Here is a 19,360-nt window from a genome sequence, read left to right as displayed (position 1 = left end):
AAAATACTGTGATAATAAGCTTTTCTTCTCTGTCCTGGATTTCATCAGTATAAATTTTTTTAATTACAAAAGAGAACTAAGTTTTGTAGCCAAGTGGCATGAATCCTGGTTTTTTTTTTTTTTTTTTTTTACTTTTTAGAGACGCCAACTATGTCCATTATAATTGTTGTTAAGCCTATACCTGTAACTGATGATTACTCAATTTTATTTATTTATTGTATGTAAATCCCACAAAAGTACATCCAAGAGATTAATTAATAATGGTTGAAATCTTGTGCTATAGAATATATTTTTACCAAGACTGCAATATTGAGACTGAATAGTCAAAATTTTTAAAACAGTCAGATTTTTAATGTATGTGATTAATCAAAGCCCTTGTGTTTAAAACGGAGATTTCATTAGAAACCTAGTTTCAAATAGAATTAATTTCAGATGTGATATATACACAGTATGCATTGAATTCCTTGTCTGGCCTTTATTCCACAGCCATTGGTCAGTCATATTTTCAGTTACAAAATTGTCTTAAATGATGCTGATGCATTTTTAAGGTAAAACAATTTTGAAAATTATGAAATCATTTTTATGTTGTCTTCTGGTACCTCCTGCTATGTTTTGTCAGAATTTTATATTTATTGCATAAAATAAAATATAGAAATTTGGCTTCTTTGCGGAAAAATTGAAATTGATATTTATTTAATTTCAAAGTTTGGGATTTTTACCATCCTTTCAGGAAGATTTACCGTCAGAGGTAATTTTAAAAATAAATTAGAACAATTTAAGCTTAATTTTTTCCCCTCTCTGTTTATTATCACTTTGGGATATATACCTTTCCAAGTCTGGATTAACCTCTAAACAATATGAGTAAGTGCATCAAGGAAAGGGAGCACCATCCATAGGTATTCAGGAGAGGGGCACCAAAAATCCCATTGCTTGTTCTACTATGAATTATATGGTGGGGAGAGAGAGAGAAGGAATGAAGAAAAAACTGGTGTAAACATACATGGGGACACTAAAATCTTTATAAATGCTTAGGACCTTTAAAGGCTTAATTCGGCCTGTACCTTTGAGATTTATTAATGTGTAATGTTCTGTAATTCATTAACTTTTACATTTAGTATGCCAAAAAGGATTTCACAGGCTAGTTCTAAATTTTCAATGTTAAAAATATGTTAATAATATTTATGTTAATTTTATTTTTACTTTTTTAATTGGAGTGTAAGACCATTGGTTGAAACAAAAAAAAAAGGCTACATAAGGAGTTTTGTGGATATGATATAAGCAAGTTATTAGATTTCAAATTATCAGCTCCTAAGTGAATAATTGTGCGTATTAAACTTATATGATGTACTACAAGGCTTCTTAAACTTTTTCAATTGTGATCCCCTTTATCGCAGATCCTCCCAGTTGTGACCCCTTTATCACTTGAGACTTTTTTCGCGACCACCGGACCCCAAAATATTTACGAAAATTTTGTGGAACCCCATAAACATTGCGCAAATCTGACACACGCGTGAGTGAAACTGTCATTTTTTTCACTTTTAGGTCCTTAACTTTAATTTCTAATTTTAAGACACAGAACAAAGTGAGAATATTAAATAAGTAACTGACGAAATGATGGCGTCATGTATTTTCAGATACATTGTGTAAAAATATTTGGTAATTGTAAAATTATAATAAGTTAAAGAAATATCAAAACTGCTAAAATTTTTGGCAACACCCTGCTACGAGTCCCGCGATGGGGGGTCGTGATCCACAGTTTAAGAAACTCTGATGTTGTATGTAATTCATTATTAATATTTTTTAGAACTATTTAAAACATATTTTATATTTCTGAGGCTTGTACGGAACTCTCAACAGAAAACCTGTATTCTTTTAAACTTAGTTGCCATTATGGTACAGATCAGAGCATGTCCAGTTTAAAAATTTTTAGAATTTGAGGAGACATTGAGCAGCAGAACATAGGAGCTTTAAAGATCGTACTGGTTGTCAAAAAGCCTAGCATAGCCCAACCTTAACTGTAATTGATGTTTATTGATATTCTTAGCTTTATGAATGAAAACATCAGAAAATTAGACTGGTAATTCTAACATTAAAAAAATATGAAAGTGGAAAATTTATATGTGTAAGCATCTTTTGAAATATTGGAATCAATAGAAAAATTTTAAATATGAAAGGTTGTGTAATTGTAAACAGTAAAAAAAATGGGTGCAGATTTAATGCTTAATTTGCAGTTAATAATGTTACTTGGCTAAAATTAATATTTAAAATTCTAGATAATATAAGGAGCAGAATTTTATTTTGGAGTTCTTGATGCAAGTGAATTGAAAATTATTTTTAAACTTGTCATTTTTATTATGTAAGTGCAGAATAGTTTTATGATTTTAGTGCTGCAGGATGATTCATTTAAGTAATAAAATACTGTAACAAAAAGTCTGCAGCCTTTAAAAGGTATACTGTAAGCTTCTTGCAATATCGAGCGTAAAATGTTATATTTTTCTGTTTTTAAAAGAAAATTTATATTCTGCTGTGTTAATCTGATGTTTAGCTTTATATGCATTTTGGTTTTAACATTGTTAATTTCTAAGATGTGTGATTGTTTCCAGCAGCAAACATTCAGGTTGCAGGTGAACTTACCTCATAATCAGCGAATGGTTCTCCGGGTTAGTCCTCGCACTACACTAGCTGAGTTGAAAAGTCAGATTTGCTCTGAAAAAGAACTTGACCAAAGTAGTCATCATCTTGTACGGCCTGCACAACCTGATACTGTTTTAGATTTAAATGCTACTCTTGAAGTTTATGGTTGTGCTGAAATTAGTTTGATGTCTAGTGCAGGTATGTACTTTAAATATTTTTTATATTTTTCTGCTTTTATAAATATATTTTCGTATATTTTTAATTTCAGTACATGAATAACATATGATCTGGAAAACATTATACTTGAATGCCATTTTCGCTTAATATGACTCTATGAGATCTTTATTGTCATTATTAGAGCTCATAAACATTTAATTCTTAATAAAGTAGTGAAACTAATGAAATAAGCAGAAAGTATAAAATTGTTATGTATGTCATACAGATATGGATTATTTTGCAGTTGTGTGGCACTGGCTCAAAATGTTATGAAGATTTGTTTATTCTTAAGCAGGATTTAAATTCTTTACTATTATTATTTTAATTTTCCAATGTGTTTAATGCATTTGTAAACCATTCTGCGAGGTTTCATTTCTTTTCCCTCTGAAAAAAAAGTTTGTTACTATTAGAAATATATATGATGTTATTTTTTTTTTAATTCTGTGTTGATTGTTGACATAGTTAATGTTGAGTGATTAATTAGCATATATATTACGATCTGCACATATTTTCCCTAATGCAACTGGTCTCTTCAAATGTGTCTTATTTCACTTCTATAGGTCAATTTTCTGAACTGCTAAAGGTTTTTTTCATTATTATATAAATACACACTGTAAATCTATTCTTTACATAAATAATTGTTAGCTTAAGTGTGTTATGCATTGGTCTGTTATTAAAAATATTTTTTTATTAAACTTGAGTCAATAATGGAAGGTCAAATCATAAATTAATTGGAATATGTTCTGACAAATAAATCTCTTTGATCCTATGTGATGTAGGTCTGTTTTTCATCCTATCATCAAAATACAGGGAAATTTAGGTCTTATATTTGTATTTAAACTAAATTCAGTATTGATGATAGAGCTTTGCATAGCTTTCTGCATTTTATTTTTGAAATTAGATTTAGAGAACATTTTCACTTTTTGTAAATAGTTTTGTATAACTTACTTCAGGTATTAGCACAAAGTCTCGAGAAATGAATTTGTATCATAAAGAGCTTAGCAAGAGCTGAGTTTATTAATATAATAGAGACAGGAAAGAGCCTGAAATTATATGGTTCAGTTATTTAGTCTAAAATAGGTCTAAAGTCAGTTGCATTTGTGAATTAAGGTAGTTTGAGACTGCAAATACTAGGAGTAATGTGGAAGTTTTCTTGGCATTCTCTGTGTCATAAAAATATTATAATTTTACCTAAAATATATCCAGGATTGACCGTATTTAAAAAAAAAATTAATATTCCATTGATTTTATTTTGAAAAAAAATATTACTTCTGTTTCATTTGTATAATTATTTCATATATTTCAGGTCTTCAAGACAGCATTCGAAGCACTAACATTTTTCCTTACACAAGAGCTGAAGAAGAAAAGAAAAAAAAAGGAATTCTTCGTTTATTTTCAAGGAGGAGGAGGGGAGATGTGAATGTATGTTGAGTTTTGAAATAGAAGAGCTTTAAATATTAGAAAAACATGTCAGATTTCAATATGAAAAAGAATATTATTATGTGCATGTTTAATGTATTTAAATATAACGGAGAATTGCAGTTTTATTGTTGGCTCAAGCAAAATGTAAAAACACATCATGCATCCTTCTTACAATAGTTTAAATCTAAATCTCTCTCCCTTGAAAAAGAAGGGGGGGGGGGAAATAGACCTGTTTGCCTTCCTTTTACATTACACTTCCCTCTATCCTTTTTTCTATATTATATTTATTAAACTTCTCTCATTAATTTCTGCCATAACTTCTGTATTGTCAAATAGTGTTTATTGTCATTTTCCAACCTCTACAAAGGCACGTTATCACAAAAGTGGATCATCGCTATATAAGGAATCTACGACCTTGCTGCCTTTACTTCTATATTTCACTTTTTTTTTTTTTTTTTTTTTTTTTTTTTAATGCAATATAATTGTTTGAAACATGATGTCTGAAGAAGTAATGAACAATATTTTTATCAGATTCAAATAGCTTTTACTTAATAGCTTAATTTTATTTGTGACTTCTTCATTCAAATTCTGCATTTTTAAGACATTGTATGCCATTGAGAACTAATTTCTCACTAAATTCCAAAATTTCCCATTATTTGTAATACTGTCTATATTTGTGTATGTATTTGGCTTCTGGGCACTAAAAATGATATGAATTCTTCTTAAGTGCATGGTAGAGAATTTTGAAAATATATTTTGGGCAGTTGATTTGTACATCTGCTTCAGGAGTTATATATAGGCGTTTAATGCTGTTCAAAATTTTCCTCTTGTAATTGCTGATGTGTTAAATGTCCTGAACAAATGATGTGATGTACTGAATTCAGATTTTTCAACTTTAAATTTATTGATATTATTACCTGTAACTCTATATCAGCTGATATCTCAGTACATTTATTAACCAAAAGTATGTCTCTTGTTACAAATGTGTGGGGTTTTTTTTTTTGTTTTTTGTTTGTTTGTTTGCATCCTGGGCACTAAAATCTTAATTTGAAAAAGGTATAATATTTATCTTTATTTTTTTAAGATTATTAGTATTTAAATTTTTATTTTATTTATTTCAGATTGCCATCGAAAAGCCCGCAAATGGAACAAGTACCCTTACTCATTCTCAGAGTGAGAGTACAGGATTGAATCGACATAGCTATCAACCAAAGCAGAGCCTGAAAAGGAAACCTGCTCCAGCTCCTCCACAAAACCGAAATTCATCACCTCCTTTCATTACACAGAGTTCAAATTCTATTAATTCACGTCCCGAATCCGAGATTTCAATAAAGACTGCTGATGAAGTAGAAAGCTCAGTTTCCCATTCCAGGCATAGTTCTGATTCTAGTGGCTATCACGAACCTTCTGTTTTTAGTGACTGTTCAGAAAACAAGTCACCGGAAGCATCTATTGTTCATGGAGACCATGTCTCTGTGAATGATGCAAACCGACAAGAAAGCCCCTTTCATAAAGACTATCCTGATAGCTGTGTTCTAATGAAAAGGTCTTCAATGACGGCCAAAGACACAAATTTAAAAAATGTGCCATCCTGTTCTAATGTCTCCATCATTAGTACATCTCGTAAACGAAAAGCTCCTCAGCCTCCAGTCTCAACCTTACCTGCAATAGAATCTCCATCATCACCTGATGCTCCTCCTTTGGAAACAATAGAAAATATGCCTTCCAATGTGTCTTCTAAAAACACTGAGCATGAAGTGGGAGAAATACATCCCCAGAATAATGAAGATGCTCTTCCAAATCCAAGGGATAATGATACTGTTGAAAGTAAAGGCAGCAGAAGTGATGATGCTGTGCAACAGGAATCTGAAGCTCTTCAGTATTTAGAGGATGTATTGCATGAATCTGAAAGTTCTGCAAAAGACTTTCTACCACATAAAGCTTTAGATGATAGTGATACTGACTCTCAAAGAGATGAGGGTGAAATGATATCAGTATGCCTTGCTGAAATCCATGCAAATAATAATGATCAGGACTCCCCTGATAGTGTAGTTGAGCCTCATGCTGTAGTTTCTCCTGATTTACCATCTCCAAAATCTAGCACTGCTCCACTGTCACTCCCTAATTCCCAGCCTGCAGGATGCGAAGGTGAGCTTACACGCCAGCAGTTCATGGCCAAATTAGATGCACTTTTGCAGTCACGAATATCAGTTCCAGTTTAAATGACATATTTTTTCTTCCCTTTGCAGTTCCATTTAACAATGTGGAAATTTTTTAGTTTTTATTTTAAATATTAAGTGTTATTTATTGCTATTCTTCGCATTTTATTTGCTAAAACTTTAAAACTGTGTTTTGGTTTTGCTGAATATGATATTAAACTTTTAATTCTTTAATAGTAATGGTTTCAGATTCTTTATAATTATGCAAGAGATTGAATACTAATAAAGAATGGAGTTACTTCCTCTGCCTCATTATTATATAGATATAAAAATCAAATTTACCAGTGCTACTTTTTAATAAATATTTAATTTTTTAATGTATTCATATCATTCAGCAATTCATATCACGTTTTTTTTAAATACTATAAAGAAAAATAATCAATTTAGTAATATTTATTAATTAAAAGTGTACAAAAAACAAATTTGTGTTTTCTGTGAGCATTCTCCAAAATCTCAAGTTCTAGAACCCATCTAAATATGTCTAAAATACCTGTTTTTGTACCCCTTATGTTATTTTGGGATTGCTATGGATGCATATTCTTGAGAATTCATAAAAAAAGTTCGAGATTCTCTGCGTAAAATATTCTTGAAATCTGTAATTATAAACTCTAATTTGAAGTCTTCAGATTGCATTCTCCCCCTCTTCTCAAGAATGTGAAAATGAATGTCCACATGTGTAGAGAAGGAAAGTACAAAATATTATGAAGTACGTTATTGCTCGTGTACAATCCTAATCATTCAGAACATCTAGATTTTTCATTTCATTTGTATTGTCTAACTAGCACTAGAGTTCGTATTTTTTCATCACTGTATTAGCTGTTGCCATTAAGTAATCTATAATTAAATTTTTACTAAACCTTATGCATGTTGCTTGCATATTTTTTGCCATTAGCAGTGAAGAACAAATGGGTAAAAAAATTAAAACTTTCATAAACATTCATCTGAATTAAAAGTTTCAAAAATAAAAATCGGCAGTTGTACATTTTCTCCTCCCTGCTAAAAAAATTTGCCTCCTTATTTTTAATTATGTCAAGGCATAGTATTATGAAACTTCTTTTAAATGTTTTAGAATAGGAAGGTAGAGGAAGTAAGAGATGTTCAATATTTCTAATTTAAAGATTACTTAAAACTATATGAATTTTCCTTACTGCTGACTTTTTTTTAAAAAAACCGAGAATTTAATTTATCAAATGTGCTTCATTGCTGTTTTGTTCCTGTGTTGTGTCATCTGTGTATTCTTCTCACTTTATTTTTCTTCATTCCCCTTCCTTTAAACGTTATATCCTAAGTACATTTGTTTAACTGCATCCCATTCCGTAGATAAGAAAATTATCTTCTTAGTTGTAGATATCTCTGCTGAAGACAGCGGCATTTCCCAATCTCTCTTTAGTGATGCTGATTCTTCTGTGCCCTCAATAGAGTCAGATTTCAAGACCATGTCAGACTCGGGTTGCCAAGAGGAAATTTACTGTAATGTAGCAGGTGGGGTAATTTCTTCTTTTTCTTCTCCTGTGATATACTCAAGGAGACCTACTCCTGGAATTGAAACTGTAACTGCACCAATCCCTTTGCCAAGAATGTCTCTTAAAAGGAAAGGTGTCACCTCTGTGGAGTCTTTAAATTCCAGCACTTATCCGTCTTGTGGTTCGTTAGTTCTTTGTTTCTTCCTTCTTAAATGCATGCTGTGAAATTTTTTCTCTTCTGATCTGTTTGTACTGCAGCATGCTTGCATAACTAATAAAAAAGCATGACCTCTTTAGTGATTGTTTCTCTGCATCTCTTAATTTTTGTGTATCTTGATGTTGTAAGTGCATTTGAAATTCGATTATGGTAAGTTTTTGTTTCTGTTTTTTAGTTTATGAATGTGTTAAAGTATTTTCATATAGGAATTACAAATTTTGATGCTTAATGTTTTAATATTTCCTTGTATGCCAGAAATTGCGTGCTCATAATCGAAAAAATTGCTTTTTTGGTGTATATATTTACTGTGGAATATTTTGAAAGAGTTAAATAACGATTCATGAACAATTTGTTAAATAATGATTCATGAACAATTTAACACTAAATATCAGCATGGAACTAGAATAAATTTTCAAATAAGTAGGCACATATCCCCCAAATCTTATCACTCATCTTTGAGAAAGGGAATTTATTAACTTATTTCAGCTTCAGCCAGATTGACTTATCTAATTGAAAACACTGCAGAATTGGCCTTGCCTTATCCTAGCATCACATTCTCTTGCAAAAAGGAATTGCATGTGTTTGTAAAAATATTCCCGGATCAATTCGATGAGAGAAATTTTGTGTAGTTTTTCTGATGCAGAACGATAAACGAAAAAATAGTGAGCAGTTCTTTATTCAATATGATTTTGTTCTTTTGGTGATGTAGTGAGAAGTTATGGATAGAACAGTTTCTGTAAATATTCAGAGTAAATGCCTGAACCATAATGGAATTATAATTTAAATTCATATAAAATTGTAGGTTTCATGACTAGTTGTAAGAAGTTACATGCCACAACTTTCTTGTTATGCATATAGGTTGTACCTAAGAACATATTTCACCTCTTCTAAGCTGCCATTCCGTAAAAGATTCACATTTTCATTGGGAGACAGTTATCTTCTTAGCACTTTATTCAATATGATTTTGTTCTTTTGTCATAAGCACGTTTGTGTACTTGTACCTCTTGACTATTGCAGTTAATTGCCATGAAGATATGTGAAATTGCATTAAAACATTGGCAACTTATAATTTAAAGACCTGCCTGTTATTGTAAAGGTTTATTAATATGTAAGTAAAATTTATATTTTTGAAGAAGAATAGTGCTGCATTTGACAGTTTCTTTTCATTTTATTAAAGATTATAGAGGTTGTGGAAAATTTAAATAATTCCTTAACGCAAATAACGTAGAATTTCCAAGCAGATATCAATGGTAACTAAAATGATTACAAGACTGTAAATATAACACTGAGTAATTTTTTTTACAACATCTCAAAAATTATCAGGATGTCATTTTAACTAATATATCTATAAATATATTAACTATTACATTCCATATAAAATTAATGCTAATAAATTTAAACTGAAATACTAAAGCTATTATTTCTACAATTACTGCTTATCTATTATTTTTAAAATAGGTTAGTACCTTCTCTAACATTTAAAATTTTATCATGCATAATTCTTCTGTGATTAAATTGGAGATCAGATTTTAGTTATCAGTAGCATTTGCCTACTCCACTTTTTTCAAATAAAGTTGTGCTATCATGTAAAACATGAATTTAAAATAATAGTGTTAACTCGTATCATAATTAATTTTCTAGTGAGCATGAACTTTTTTTGTATTTAGAGTTTATATATTTTGATTATTTAAGTACATATGAAAAAATTCTTCATTAATTTATATGTTAGATTGCAAATAAATTTTGCTTAGTTTTATTTTTTAAATTTATTTCTTTTTTATTCTTATATAAAATTTATATTCCCTTTTTAAACACACTAAGAGAGGAAATTCCATGCCTGTTGTTTATTTACCATTAATTTCATGTTCATATATGATTAGTAGTGTTTAAATGTATTTTTTCATGTTATCATTTTATTTTTTAGACTCCTCAAAATCAGTGCCTTCTAATTCGGATGTCCAAAGTCACAACAAGGAAGGGTTGGACAGCTACGAGAATGGCGTTCTTGGCAGCAATATCAGCGGTATTTAATTTTATTATTTAATATTTTATCCATATAATAAATCAGAATTTTTGAGCAAAATGTAACATATAATTAAGTATATAAATTCATTATAATTTAAAATGCATATATAATTAAGAGAATATAGAAATAAATATATTTGCATGAATATACAGATAACCCTTGATTACCGTGATAGATTGGTTCTCCAGAAATGTTGTGTAATTTGAAATCATTCTATTTGAGTCCTCATTTCATACTGAAAAGAAATAATACCTGATAAATTTAATAAATTTATAACAAATAGTATTATTTATGTTTTGTAAAATAAAAAAGTGTTTTTTAAGTAAAAGTGCATTAACAAGATTCTTTGCATAGCATAATTGAAAAAAAAAATTATATTTTTATTCTGTTACATCTTTATTTATTAATATTATGGTAGCTGTTTGTTTCTTGGTTGTATGTCTAGACTATTACTGCTGCTAATTTGCTCAGTTTAGTTTTTTTTTTCTAATTCATTTTCCTGAGGTATGGCAGAACCTGTTGTAATAAAAACCGTAATCAAAGATTGTTTCAAATCTTATAAATTCTTTATAAATTTCCTAATATGGAGCCAAGCAATTGTGCAGTTCCCTTCCAGATTTTAGGGCTCGCCAGCGGCTGAGCAGTAAAGTCGCTGAACACTGGTAGTTTGGTTCGAATCTCATGAGCGCGCTGGCTGCATTGCGGTTTTTGTGGTTTTCCCCATGTGTGACATGTAAATGAGCTAATTTCCCTTAGAACGTCCTCCACAAAGGCATCCTATACTTTAGGCAGATAGCCCTCATGGCTTTGCTCTAATCACCTTAATTTTTTTTTTTAAATGTTCTGATCATGCTCAGCAAAGAAAGTGTCCAGTTCTTTAGCCTTTGAACATCCTTAGCTATAGTAATTACAGTAAGTGTTGGAACTCATTCATCATCTGTTCAGGGTTCACTGGATGGGGAATCAATGGCAAGTTCTATCAGTTCATCATCATTAAGTTGGGCATCCACTTTTAGTTCATTTGAAGCCATATCATCGAATCATTCTCCTACTACTTGATATACCAATCTTGTAATATCAGAATATTCATTTTGTAATGTTGACATGTCATATTCACTTGAAATTAACCATCACATCTGTCCATATTAGATTTCCAGCTGGCATTTAGTATAAATTTCTTGATTTCTTCAACAGTTAACCTGGTTATTTTCACACAGTCTAGAATAGAATATTTTTTACTAACCTGGGTAATGGTGAGTTTATTATCAGAGTCCAGTTCATCCAAAATTTTAATAAGCATTCCAGTACACAAGAAAATTGTCTTTCATTCAAGCCTGTCATTGTTCTTAGGTTTACAAAATAATTAATAACCATAGGCTTCATCTGACAATCGCATGAAGCCTTGCTACAGAAATTAGTTGCTTTTAAAACTTGTATTTTGCAGCTAATCTGTTATTTTGAGACAGATATATCTATCCTACATGGAATTTCATGACAGACCCATCTCATCATCATTAAACACTTTATCAGGGGTATAAGATCCTTCTTCAATTATTTTGCATTGCTCTTTAGAGTATTTTTAGCTACCCTTTCATCAGCTAAGTAATGCCTTTAAATAACAGGAGACTGTTTTTCCTGTTATTTTATCAATATGTAAGGAAAAATCTCTTTAAATTTCTTAAACTATCCTTTGCTTCCTGAAAACTGTGATGTTTGATTTAAAGTTGGTGGTTGTTTGGCCTTGATGCTATTAAGTATTTTAATTGCCTTATTCATTGAGACATTAATGTCTGTAGGCATTTTCTTTTGAGTATTATCTTCTGTCCAAATAAATAATGCAACTCTATATTTGTATCTCTGACGATTTAAACTTACAGAAATTCCATTTAGCTACATTAGCTCTAATTTTTTCTTCATCTTTTTTAATAGTTCTAACTGAGCATGTTTTGCCATAGTTGAACATTCTGCAGTCTTTAATCTTGTCTAATATTTTATTCCTTGTTTCCAAAGTAATTATCTTTCTTTTCAAGCTTTGTTTCCTAGGGGCTATTATAAAGACTAGAATGATGCAAACATCTAATTGTAATTACGCAATATGAGGATAGAAGTAGAGAATAGTTTTATGTTTATGTAATTTACACAAGAATTTTGCAAAGCTACTCTTAAATCTGGAAGCTTACTGGTGTTGCATACATACCGAAGTAGTGAGTATAGTGTATGGCATTAAAATACACCCTTATGTATGAATGAGTGACATCATCATATATATATAAGCTGTATATAACATATTTTGATGGTGTGTTCTATGCTTGCAGTTTAGGTGTGCATGCAGCCAGTGTAGGATTTACGTAGAAGCTGCACAAGCCATAGCTTAGGGCCCCCACTTTCTTGGAAGCCTCCCAATATCCAAAAATCATATCTGGACCTATAAAGGACCTCATATGTCAAATAGCTTAGGGCCTTATCAAGTCTAAATCCGGCCCTGCATGCAGCCTAAGTTTGATTAGGATGGAAACAAAGCCAAATTTTCGATTTTGGAGAACTGTAAATTTTCTTGCACTTTCATGTTTAACTGTGATGTAAACCATGTGGATACACCTTCTTTCTTCCTTCCCCCCTTAGCTTCTTTTTGCCTCATGCCAACCTGCATACATATGTAAGGCAAGTAATGTTTTCAATCCACTAATTTAATAGTTAGTTTTCAGTAAATAAGTAAGAATTATGGTCTCCACAACATGTTTTTACTATTTTTATAATGTCTGTCTATCTGTGTATCTGTATAAGTGTGACATTTTTTTTGTCCATGATAACTCTAACATGAAATTTCTTAATGTTTCTATTTTCTTTACTTAAGCTTTCTATTTTTATGTAAAAAGTTGATTAGATTTCGGTAAAATTCAACAGCCAGAAGTGGTATTTTACGTACCGTATTTGACGGCATATAAGATGCACCCTTATTTAGAAGGCCACACACAAGGGGGAAAAAGTTTGAATAGTCCGCCCGAAAACGTGGTACCACAATAACTTAAAATTTGGTTTCTTTTAGTTCTCACGTTTCGTAAAAGCCAAATAAACAGTCATTGAATGCAATTACCAAACATATTTTTATTAAGGAAAATTAACAAATGACAAGTTATTTTGAACATGATATGTAAATTTCAATAATGAATAAATGAATTAATGGCAAGCAATCAAACATAATACAAAATAAAGCAGAAACAACAAAAAACACAGATTCGAGGGAAAATGTTGCCTATCATGAAATTAGACTTTAATCACTTTCAAAACCATAAAAATCCTTTTTTACTATCATCATCATTGAAAACGAGAATATCGTCATCACTACTGTTTCCGTCATCGCTAGTATCACCTTCTTTGAATAATGTGTCGTCTTCTGTTCCGTCAAGAGCATTACTGATTCCGCACTTCTTAAAGGAATTAACAATTACTTAAGCCTTTATGTCCCCCCAAGATCTTTTTACTCACTCGCACACTTGTGAAATAAAGGGCCGCTTCATTCTACCTGAGGGTAGAGGGCGTGATGTGGCTCTCCTATCCACATGTTCCATCGTTCTCGCACTTTTTCCTTAAATGGCTTACTCACCAATACATCTAAAGGCTGCAGTTGGCTAGTCAGTCCACCACGAATGACAGCTATCTGGGTTTTGAATTCTTTATTCTTTATGGTTTCAGTTCTATGGGTGCTAAACTGATCCAAAACAAAAGAGAGGATTTTCTTAAGAGTCCATCAGATTGCCTCGCCCATACATTCTGCAACCACAGTTTCATTCCAGCCTTTCGGATGAACATGAACAATTACACCCGTTGTTTCGGATGAGTTTTTCTTTTGAACATGAAAAATGTGGTAGTTTTGTGCCATCAGCACAACATGTTAGAACTACCGTGTATCTGGTTTTTTTTTCATGACCTGTTGCTTTATGTTTATTGATTTAGACCCTTTAATACTCAGTCTTGTTGGATGGTACATCAAATATGAGTGGAATTTCATCCATATTTCCTATTTGACCGAGCTCAAAAGAAGTTTTCTTGCGTGCATTTATAACAAACCTATGAAATGCTAGTATTTTTTCTTCATAATCTGCTGGCATTGTCTTTGCAATAGTTTATTTTGTACGCATTGATAAGCCGTGCCTTTTCATGAACCTGTAGCACCAGCCCTCAGACCCTGAAAAGTTCTGATTCCCATGTTTTTCTGCAAATCCTTTGGCCTCATTGATTATCATTTTGGTTGAAACACTTATCCCAGATTTCCTCTTATCTATCACCCACATTTTTACAGCATTTTCAAGTTCAGGCCAAGATGGAGCTGGGCATCGAAGGTTATGTTTTTGTTTTTTAGCAGTCTTCAGTTGATCTTCCTGCAGTCGCCAAGTACGTATCATTTTTTCGGTAGGTGGTGGACCGAAATGCCTTGCTGCTGCTCTGTTTCCATGCACTTTGGCATAGTTTAACATTCCTAGTTTATACTGAATTATATAACTTAATCTTTTGTTTCCTGTAGTCATATTTTCCAGGGTATTTGTTTTAAACAAATAGTTTTAAGCACCGATACCAAGACGTTTATACAGAGTAGCACCAATACCGACATGTGTGTCGGCTGAGTTAAAGAAGGAAAGGCTCCATAGACATAATGTGAACGTCGAACCTGTTCAAACTTCAACATCAGCTCGAGCTTTGGCGCTTTTTGGCGACAGATATTTCACACATGCGCAAAATAATTATGGCAGATGTAGAAAAAGTTACGTGTGTCTAGACCATTATCCGGGCTAAAAATAGCATTTAGTATTGAAAGTTAACCTGTGTCCTTCACGTATAAGACGCAGGTAACTTTTTTGAGACCAAATTTAGAGAAAAAAGTGCATCTTATATGCCGTCAAATACGGTAAAACCTATAATAGTTTTTAATGAAAAACTGTATTCAAATATAATTCAAAATTTTTTAATTTTAGTATTTGAGACTTTTATTTCAATGAAAATAACATATTAGAGTTTGGTTAAAATGAATGAACCAGAAAATACTTTACTTGAACCTCTGAATGGACTTTCCCAAAAAAATATATTAGGAGATAATCCAAAACTTCTAATTTGGTCTTTAAAATAGGTGTGTGATTGAAAACAACTTATTAAATTTATAAGCATTATATGTATTCTTGAAATTATGCAAAATGCAACAAAGAAGTTCATTAATGAGTCATTAATAATCAAAGTTCATTAATGAAGCAGTTAAATGTAATTGCCTCAATTTTGCATCAGTTTCACTTTTGTGTAGAATCATTTTTCAAGTAAAAGGATGCTGTCACCAAATATTATTGCTATGTATTATTCTTAAAGAAATAATATGGCAAATGTAAATAATATAGTAAATATAAAAAAATGGCAACACAACCACTCTATTGGGAATTCTAAAGGTATGCTGATTTTAAAGATTTTTATGTTTTTGTTGTTGAATTATATGTGTCTTAACTGTGCAGAAACTGAGGTTTAAGAAGTAAAGCTAAAATGACAAATTATAATAATCTTGTAAAAAAAGAACACTGACATAATGAACTGATAAAACACTGAAAAGGAAATTTCTGGCAGTACTTAACGCTGCAACGAGAATTCTAAAGATATGTTGTTTTTTTAATTTCGTGATTGTTAAGTCATTGATTTTTGAATCCAAAATACTGTATAATATAAAGGATATACTACGATTAATGCAAAATTTTCAAATCAAAGCACGAGAATGTATGCGTACATGAGCACGCAGGTATAGTTACTGTCCATTGCATGAGAGAATAATAAAATGTTATTTTTATAGTTGTTATTAGTTATTTTTATAATTGAGCTATAAAATTTATAAACAAATTAAATTTTACTTGCAAACAATTAACCGAAAGTGATAGTTTACTTAAAACTTGTTGCAATTTTGCCTGTTTCATGATAAAGCATGGATTTGGGAGGTCATGGGCTCTCCATATCAGTTTTTTTTTTTTTTTTTTTACTAAAGCTTGTTTTGAAAAGTGTATGTTCTTTTAATTCTGATTTGGTAGTTACTATATTGCAAAATTAATAAATAAATGATGATAATAATAACTTTTTACATTTTTCTGGCTCAACCATGTTAAAGAGAAATTCAAGGCTATGTAAATGAAAGTTCTTTTCCTTTTCTTTAATGGGTGTTGGAACCCCAAACGATCTTCAAAAAATTGTAATTTCGGATTTTTGCATTTTCAAATTCTCTACACTTTTATCTTTCTAAAAATACCAATTTTTATGAGAATTAGGACTGTACAAAAATCTAGTTTTAATTTATCATCTACTGCTTTGATCAATAAGGAATTTTACATACAAACGCGTTTTTCTCCAGACTGTACAAAAATCTAGTTTTAATTTGTCATCTACTGCTTTGATCAATGAGGATTTTTACATACAAACGCGTTTTTCTCCAAACATGATTTTTTTATACTTGGTGTACCTTTTCTCAGGAACTACTGCTCACAGGTATCTAAACTTTTTATGTCTTATTTATTAGGTTCCTAATATTTACTGAAATGAGCTTTTTGTAATAAACTTAGAAAAAAAATTTTTTTTAATTTTTTTGTGTGTGTGTGAGAAAAGTGCTAAATTTTACTATGCCTAACAAAATATTCTGTAATTTACTCTAAAATTCAAAATATTTCAAAACCTCATTTCAGTATAATCAGATAGGTACACTTTAATCACAGAAAAAATTTCAAGCTTCTACAGCAGATTTTTATCTACAGCAGATTTTGAGAAAAGGTACATCCAAAATGGCCAATTTAACATTGTCGGTATAGGGGTTTCTGATACTCCTTAACGTGAATACAATGGCTACAGAAATAAGTTTTACTACCCCACATGTCTGTCACTGTAAAGTGATTGATATGTGAGGGTTCTGGTCTCAGCTGTGTTCGAGTATTTTAATTTCTACTGCAAACACTCGACTTCTTATTTCATGTTTGCATTATCCAAGAAGCCTGTGCATCTCCAAAGTAAACTGTGAAGAAACCAAACAACTGCAAATCAATCAGATCTTGGTGCTAAAGAAATTTCCATCTAATTAGTCTTGCATTAACTATGCCACATGAAGTCTGGCAATATCCTGCTGGAACAACATGCTATAGTTTAGTAGGTCTGGTGTCTATTAAAATTAGATAGAAGCATAAATAATATTTAACATGCTACTTCTTTAATATATATACGTCAAAGCTTGATAGTCGTTTTCAGACTATCTTTATAGGCAGTCATTTATAACTATCTCGGTACAAAGTAGATAATAATATTATTATTTGGTGTCATCTATTGAAATTTCTCATGACTGCAATCACACAACAGTTTGTAACTTGTTTATTGACTTCTATCATATTTAGAATAAAGTAGTAAATATTCTTACTGGAGGATAAAGTATGCATCAGAATAAAATTTGTCTTCACATTTTAGTCTTATATTTGAACATCATGTCTTAAAAATCTGTTTATGTTTGAATTATTCTTGGCTAGTTGTAATTTCTTTTAATTGGGTACTAGGCATATTAAATCTGTCACTAATTTTAGGTCACTTAATGAGTTCACAAATTAAAAAAAAAATATGAATTATTCAAATTTGTTTTGGTATTCCGAACCATTCATAACTTTAGTAGATGAAACTACTTCTGTGTTACCCAATCGGATAATAGCTAACCAATCTTTGTGTTTTTTCCGTGTCTGTGATTTAGGGAAGGTCCTCTTTCCGTTTGCAGCTATCTTCTTTTTAAAAGTTGTACATTTTAATGTTCGTACTAGGGTTATTGTTTAAATAAGGTTTTTTTTTTCCCCATAAGAAAAATACTACTGTAAATATCATTAAAATATTTTTTCCATATTCTACATGCTTTTATTTACTTTTCTGTATAATTTTCATTTTTTAACAAACATTTGTCATATTGTTCCAACAAGTTTTTGAATTCCGACGTGAAAGAAATCTGCCACCTGTGAAAAAGCCCAATTTATGACTGCAGTTTTCATTTTGTCATCTCATTGAACTCTTGACCATTAAGGAACTTCTTTATGTATTGAAACAAGTGAAAATCACTGGGAAACTGGATGGTTTAGTTGTTCCCAGCCATCATGGAACAAAATCACATCATAAGAAAGTAATCCACCCCAGAGTTTTCTCAAGGGTCATACATTACACCTCAGAATTGACTGTTGTGCCTCTCGGCTTAAAATCCAATAACAAAATCCAATAACAAAATCCCATTCCTGCCCCAAAAGAATAGTTGCCATGATCTTTTATGCTGAAATTAAGTGTTTGATTTTCACTTTGGTTGGTGACAATGTATGGCACCATTCCATTAACTGGTGCTTGTACTCAAGAGCAAAGACTATGGTTTGTTAAGAAAGAAAACTTCGCAGCAGCAGGAGTGGCTCCCTTCGAACGAAAAGAGAAACAACTGCGCATGCGTGAAGTATCTGTCACCAAAAAGCACCAAAGCTCGAAGCTGATGTTGAAGTTTGAACACATTTGACGGTCATGTTTATCAAGAGTTTAAAGTTGTGTGATTTTTTTTTTTTCTCCCCAGATATAAAATCAGACATCAAACTGCGATATGGATAATGCAAGTTCAAAGTGAAAGTGAAACTTGACCTAATTTTCTTATTCATCTTAACCCGTGTTCTTCAATTTCCTGTACACGTCACAGAGGAGGAAAATGTTGGCCAGGTCCGGTACATCACAGAGGGGGAAATTCTCGCCAACAGGTTCCGTCGCCAAATATTTTGGAGAATTTTCCCGCTTCTTTCTAGCAGCATAGAAAACAAACTGGCTTACATTACATCTATGGAGCCTTTCCTTCTTTACATAGACGTTCTTTATCAAGAGTCATGAGACACCCAAGTCTCATCTTCTCTAAGAATGTAGTCCAAATATTTATCTCCTTTGTTGAGTCAAAACAATAAAGCACAACCTAATCTTTTTGTTTTCTGATCGTAAGAAAGCAGTTTTGGAACCCACCGCCAATACAGTTTTAAATAATTCAATTTCCCAAACAATAATAGTGCACAGAAATGACCTTGAAACCTGTGGAAAATGAATTGATAACTTTGAAATCATGAACTGTTAGTCCTCTCGAATTTTATTGTCCATACACGAACTAAACCTT

The 19,360-nt window shown here is 31.3% G+C and overlaps 1 protein-coding gene across 10 annotated transcripts in view; it reads left to right on the top strand.

The window, feature by feature from the left end:
* LOC118205930 (uncharacterized) overlaps window positions 1-19,360 on the top strand; it is a 589,509-nt gene that overhangs the window by 539,435 nt on the left and 30,714 nt on the right. For 7 of the 10 annotated variants that reach the window (XR_015039606.1, XR_015039603.1, XR_015039605.1 and 4 more), the window contains 5 exons: window positions 2,604-2,832; window positions 4,157-4,272; window positions 5,394-6,420; window positions 7,833-8,135; window positions 10,096-10,194. Coding sequence is in view for 2 of the 10 variants with exons in the window: in XM_085811268.1 (XP_085667394.1) it covers window positions 2,604-2,832; window positions 4,157-4,272; window positions 5,394-6,420; window positions 7,833-8,135; window positions 10,096-10,194 (1,774 nt within the window). In the remaining 8 variants the exon portion in view is untranslated. The remainder of the gene's footprint in view (window positions 1-2,603; window positions 2,833-4,156; window positions 4,273-5,393; window positions 6,421-7,832; window positions 8,136-10,095; window positions 10,195-19,360) is intronic. The other 3 variants (XR_015039604.1, XR_015039608.1, XR_015039609.1) reach the window with 3 other exon arrangements.

This window comes from Stegodyphus dumicola, chromosome 2 (assembly GCF_044657685.1).
Source record: "Stegodyphus dumicola isolate Sdum_Otavi_A_Nest chromosome 2, ASM4465768v1".
Taxonomy (NCBI): Eukaryota; Metazoa; Arthropoda; class Arachnida; order Araneae; family Eresidae; genus Stegodyphus; species Stegodyphus dumicola.
The sequence above is the reverse complement of the archived record's forward strand: the minus strand, read 5'-3'. Positions and strand labels throughout refer to the sequence as shown.